General features: G+C 37.6%; 1 protein-coding gene across 3 annotated transcripts in view; it reads right to left on the bottom strand.

The window, feature by feature from the left end:
- The window catches only part of LOC109470008 (sarcolemmal membrane-associated protein-like), a 33,347-nt gene that overhangs the window by 20,463 nt on the left and 6,333 nt on the right, over nt 1-6,551 (bottom strand). For all 3 annotated transcript variants that reach the window (XM_019768786.1, XM_019768788.1, XM_019768789.1), the window contains exons 4-9: nt 5,738-5,942; nt 4,133-4,186; nt 3,082-3,141; nt 2,291-2,350; nt 1,841-1,906; nt 1,631-1,693 (exon numbers count right to left, since the gene is read on the bottom strand). In XM_019768786.1, the coding sequence (XP_019624345.1) occupies nt 1,631-1,693; nt 1,841-1,906; nt 2,291-2,350; nt 3,082-3,141; nt 4,133-4,186; nt 5,738-5,942 (508 nt within the window). The remainder of the gene's footprint in view (nt 1-1,630; nt 1,694-1,840; nt 1,907-2,290; nt 2,351-3,081; nt 3,142-4,132; nt 4,187-5,737; nt 5,943-6,551) is intronic.

Here is a 6,551-nt window from a genome sequence, read left to right as displayed (position 1 = left end):
GTATTTCAAGCTTTTCTGCTCCAGCATTGGAATGCGGGGCATGTTAACGTTTTTTGAAAATCAACAGTTTGCATTATGCAATTAAAAATCCTAACCAATAAAGTAGGGAATAGCTATCCAACTGTTGTTTTAGTTGTATGTTACTTCATATTATAGTTATATCAATGTAAATCATTGTTTTCCCTTGTGTTTCTCATTCTTTCCCTGCCATGTCGTAAAATGTGGTGAACCCATCGCTGTATTTGCTCCAAAGCAAATATTGGCCTTTCTAGTTTTGGCTTGATATTAACGAGTAATTCGTAGCGGAAATATACGGAAGAAGTACGAGTTCGAACGAAGCAAGGCTCTTCACTATTAAAAATCCGGCTAGCGCGGGCGCTACCGGAGGTTATGATGCCGATGTTTGGAGTTTTGCAGCAGAGTTTTGCAACTATAATTTCCTGACGATACGTTTCCCATCTGTAACAGTGTTTTTATGTCAATACAAAAAAAATGTGGAATGCTTGTGGACAGTTTCAACTTGTAAACAAGTGTAAACAAATGCCCCGCCCCCTCAGTTAATTTTCGCGACGTGTTCCCTAAGTTAATTAATTTTCGCGACCCGGCCCTTCCTAACTGGACGGCCTCTCATCTGCAGTCTGGCGGAAACACTGGCAGACACTATATCTGTTGTGAGGCAGTCTAGTAAGGGGGGTAGTTTTCAAAATATATGACATGGGAATGGGACATCTCAAGGCTTACTGTAGGAGACATTCATGGATTAAAGTTTCATCAGGCTGGTTAATTACTTGACAACAATTACATGTATGTCTATATCACATTCCTGTACATTTGGGATTATATTGTAGATAGTGTTCTCTGCAACCATGTAGATGTATAAGGGAACACATCTATTGCCGCAACACTTGCACTGTGCAATGTGGACCAGTCAGAATTGTCCAGAGGAAGGTGACAGATGGTCATCAAAACATCGGCTGAATTAACCACTTGGTTGTGTAAGAAGAGTTTCTTTAATGGTGGAGACATCATTGTTAGACAGTGGAAGTTACAGTTGAAGACTTATGGATTAGAATAGTCAGTAGTGGTCTACATGTTTCTTCTTCACTTTTGGTTAAACCTACTCCTAAGTATGAGGGCACTGTGCCCATGTTCCTGAAAATTTGAAATGTAAAGAAATCTAAGGCCACACCAATTTAATTTCTTGGTTAACAGATTCGCCCGCTTCATTTTTTTCTGATTTGCAAATAAAAATAAAAATTCAGAATCAACTGCAAAATGCTCATATTTTGCCCTGAACAGTTGAAAACAGTCCTTTTCTTCCTAGTTGTTACAGTTATTCCATCTTTCAATGCAGTGGTATCATTAAAAGTTCAAAATTCATTATTTAAATTTGAACCAGCCTGGTGTGTTGACTTCATGGCTCCTATCGTACCATTTTGGGCCATAATAGGATGCCTAGGCCTGTTTTTCTTTTAATTTTTTTCGCCTGCCCGCTCCATTATTTTTCTAGAAAAATCAGTTAACCAAGAAATTAAATTGCTGTGGCCTAAGTTCTGTAGTGCAATGGCATTGCACATTTTCTACTCCACAGCTGTAGCCCACTAACTTGATGTCCTACATGTACATGTACCTTTGAAATCTTCCATCCTCTGTCTACTCTGTTCCAACAGTTCTTCTTTCTCCAACAAAGATGCTGTCAAAGTAAATGACAAGTTTCAGAATATCACATACATGTAGCTTAGCAATTTTTCAAAATGTTGTTTAGGACAGCCACTGTTCACAAAAATTGTAAAAGAAATTACTCGTATATGGTATATATATAAGTATGACACTGACTTACCTTTAAAATGCACAATTTCTTTCAATCTGTCTGTTGTCTCTGTGAGGTCCTGAGATGTAAGGGAATCTACAAAAGGAGATATTAAAACAAATTTGTTGCATTTGTCACACATTGTCAATAATGTTAGTGCAGTTATAAGTAGGGATTAGGTACAAGATCAATCTAAGTATACAGGCTAAAAAACTTTTCCTGAAAGTAGTGTATGATTATCATGGTATAAATACTGCATATCTCCAGACATGTTTGTGCATCAATGGTGAATTTTGGAGTTTCAAGAAGTTATCAAAAAAAGTAGGGCACCTTCCCGGTGTGAGTGGTTCAAACCTTACACTCAGTCTTACGCAGCTTGTACTTACTGTACAAAACTGATATGGCTCACCTTAAAGGGCAGATTACTGGCTATGCTAAACAAACAAACAAACAAACAAACAAACAAAGCCTGAGACTGACCCGCAGCGCCGTCGGCCATCTCCACATTGTTGAGGTAGTCAAGTTGTACAGTGATGGGAACTACATTGAAGAGGAGACAGAATTCTATTAGCACAAAAGTTCATTCAGTAACATTTCAGTAACATCAGTAACATTTTTACTTTGTATCTAAAAATCTAATCTAGAAAGACATATGAAAAATCTGCCTATGGCCACAACAATTTAATTTCTTGGTTAACGGATTTTTTAGAAAAATAATGGAGTGGGCGGGCGAAAAAAATAAAAAATAAGAAAAGGCCTAGGCATACTATTATGGCCCAAAATGGTATGATCATAGGAGCCATTAAGTCAACAAGTGGTTCAAAATTTAAACAATGAATTTTGAACTTTAAATGATACCACTGCATTAAAAGACGGAACAACTGTAAGAACTAGGAAGAAAAGGACGGTTTTCAACTGTTTAGGGCAAAATATGAGCATTTTGCAGTTGATTCTGAATTTTTATCTTTTCTTGCAAATCAGAAAAAAATGCGGGCGAATCCGTTAACCATGAAATTGAATTGGTGTGGCCTAATTTTTGTTTGAGAATAATGTGATCTCACATGAAGACAGCTTTGGTCTGGTCTGATGGTGACCTGTATATGGAGGTCATGTGTCTATAGCAATTTCCTTGGATCAGTAACTTCAATTTTCACCTTAGGCAGGTTTGACTTTACTCCAAATGATTCAGTAACTGCAGACAATTTACCAGTGATTTCAGAAGATGACAACAACAATTATTTAATAATAATAAAGAGAGTTCAGGAACATACTTGTTATGTCTGGTTCATCGTTCTCATTATTGTTCTCTGCAGTGATGTCCACCTGAACTTCTGTGGGTAAAATGTAGGACCAAGTTTTAGTAATGATACACAATCATCCACAGTACATGTACATGCCATGTAATTTACTTGTACTTACTTCCAAGACACGAAAACATACAACTTGTCTAGCACACTGGAAATTTTTATAACTTTTTCTATAAACCATGGCAACGGTTTTATTGTGAAGCTCAAACAGACCCCTTGTAGTCCTTGGCACAAGCCTGTCATTCCTTGACAAGTGAATACATACACATATACATGTACATATGGGCATCACAAATACAAGTGTTATATATAATTAGGCCAAGGAAAAGAAATGTGTTTCCTGTTCCCCGATCGACCCTAGAAAAACTGCCGACCCTACCCCATTTTTGTGTGTGGCCTCAGGCAAGGGACATTAATTTTTCGAGCTGATTGACCCTTGTGAGCTCCATGATCTGATAACTGAGTGATGAAACATTTGTACAATCAGTTTTCCAACATTCACATTGAAAATGAAATTGTCCTCATGAAAGTTTTAAAATCACTAGAGAAGCTGTATGCTAATATTTTCAGGACTGAAACAGGAAAAACAACACATTTTTTCCCTAGGCCCAGTTCCTGTTATCAAGCCTTATCATTTACATTTTGGGGTCTATTTTTTTGGTACAAAACATTAATTCAGTTATTGTCACAATGCTTATAGCGAGTATATATTTTGAACTAAAAATGTTAGAATATGGAAATGAGGAATATGAGTGTTATCATTAAGAGCCTGTATTATCTAACCACCATTATCTGACATAGTAAACTTGTCAACTTAAAAATACCTTTACCTAATGCTCTATCAGTAACTCTTGTACATAACTACATGTCTATTGTTTCATTTATCTAAGAGGAATAGTTTCACAGGTCTTAATGTAATAGTCATTCCTTACTACCATGATTTATGTAAAATTGAGAAAAAACACAATTTGAGCTAAAAGGTAGAAATACTGGCTTTAAGTAAGAGCTGACATACCCTGGTCTTCTACCGGCCTCTCTCTCTGAGAGTCATGATTCTGCTCCAATCGTGCTGAAATAAACAACAACATACTGTATAAACATAATGTGAAATAAAAAATTTAATGTTGTCTGGAATTTTTGACCAAATCTCTTGGTCTTCATCAGCTGTATGACGCAAGTGCTGTAGACACTGAAACATGTGATTTTTCAGCTATGTGCAGTGTAGCACGTCGGCACAGCGTACTGCACCTGCGCGAAACCTGTAATGTATTGTACATAGCACTTTGGCAAAATGTCTCATATAAGGTGGTATTCGCGCATATAAGGAAAACATCTCGTCTGTAGTTTCCAAATGTTAGGCCACACCAATTTAAATTGTTGGTTCTCGGATTTTTTCAGGAAAAATATGAAGCGACAGGGCGAAAAAAAATAAAAATAAAAACAGATCTAGGCATCCTATTATAGCCCCAAATGCTACGATAGGAGGAATGAAGTCAACACAAAAGGCTGGTTCAAAATTTAAACAATGAATTTTGAACTTCTAATGATACCACTGCATTGAAAGATGGAATAACTGTAATGACTAGGAAGAAAAGGACTGTTTTCAACTGTTCAGGGCAAAATATGAGCATTTTGCAGTTGATTCTGTAAATTTTTTTTTTTTTGCAAATCAGGAAAAAATGAAGAGGCAAATCCGAGAACCAACAAATTAAATTGGTGTGGCCTTATGTTGGAAAAGATATCCTCTGCAACAGACAAAGTTCTAACGCAACGTTGACCAAAAATCCACCAAAAATCGTGAAAATACAGGGTTCTGCACAGGCGCAGTGCATTCTGCCGACATGCTGTGCAGTGTCAGCATTGGGTCCACGTTTGCCCCCGTCCAGGTTTGGTTGGTGTGCTCTGATGTAGATGGCCTTCTTCACTCCTCTCACAAAGTAGTCAGGTAACCTTGCCTAAGCTTGAAGTGTCTGACTTAGGATGAAGAGATGCTGGCACAGTAAGCGTTAGTTGAAGTGGCTCTTGTGGCTTTGCACTGAGCTTATTCGTTTAAAAATCCCTTTCACAGAGACAGTGTGGCCTGGAGACTCAGAGGATATGTTGTGAGATCTCAGAGGATACAGACCTGGGTCACCCTTGTTCTTGGATTTTTTTCTGAACAAACGTTCAGCTTCATCTATTCCCGACTTCTGATGAACTTTGACCCAATGCTGACCTCACACATGCAGAAAAATCTACAACACTGGGGTCAGCAAGCTGAGGAAGACCCTGATCATGAGATTTGCTAAAAATTTCATTGAAAAATTTCTGTTGGAGATCAGCTCATTTTGTAACTTGCCAACTCATTTCATGCCAACATGTACAAAGATAAACAGTTACAAACATAACAGATAAACAAACAGGTATGTCAGTGACAGGTTCATCAAGCAAATTTGCTACTAAAATAAATAGAAAAAACTGAAGCAAAAGGATAGTGTAACAAAACAAATTCATGGCATAAAACATAAAAATACTGAAAGTCTTAAACCATACTTAAGATTAAATTAGGAAAAACTTGCACTGTATGACATTGTGTTTCTTCAGTATTTGAAAAATATTGAGAAAATTGAAGGGATTTTACTTTTCATGGCTACTAGTTGTTCTTTGCTGAAGTCATTTTCAGCCTGAAGAGCCTCCAGCTTCGCCAACAGATTCTCTTCTTTGCTGGACAAGTCCCTTATCCTCTTCTCCAGCTCATCTTTGTCCTGGTTAGTCTTTCGTGTCGCCTCCTCATGTTTTCTTTCTGCATCCCTCATCTTCTCCGACAGTTCTTGCAGATCTTTTAGCTGCAGAACATTAAGTAGGTACATGTAGTTAGTCTGCATTAGTATATGAATGGGAAACTATATCTACTTTATTTGCATATATACACAAGAGGACTAATGAATACCTTCTAATCCCTTCTTCATTTATATTCTTCCAAACTCACAAAGAAAGCCTCTGAGTTCCTCAATGTGCTGTTACAGGACCCTAACCTTTACCACTTTTTCCCGGGTCCAAAAGTAAACAGTGGATACACATACTAAAAGTTCTGTTGTAGCACAACAGAAAGCCACTGGGGGGGGGGGCATATTTAAACTTGCTGTCCTAGTAGTTAGACCTACAGACCTAATATCAAACAAGAAGCCATAGGTGACAATCCTCCGTGAAGTTTTATATATTTCAACAAAATCCCAAGCGTCAACGCCAGACCTACTATGCAGACATTATAATTAGGCAACGGTTAATACAATGAGGGCGCGTCACAAGCATAAAACATACAAAGAGCTAAATCCATTACTGCTCCCAGGGCGTGTAAAGATACTGTGCTTCAAGTTCGAAGTTCATTTTAATTACACACACACACAATCATTGCATTCACATAAAGATCGGACTATCATGGTCGTGTCTAGTAA

This window comes from Branchiostoma belcheri, unplaced genomic scaffold (genome assembly GCF_001625305.1).
Source record: "Branchiostoma belcheri isolate BF01 breed outbred unplaced genomic scaffold, Haploidv18h27 scaffold215, whole genome shotgun sequence".
Classification (NCBI taxonomy): Eukaryota; Metazoa; Chordata; class Leptocardii; order Amphioxiformes; family Branchiostomatidae; genus Branchiostoma; species Branchiostoma belcheri.
Note: the sequence above shows the minus strand (reverse complement) of the source record. Positions and strands in the feature narration are given on the sequence as shown.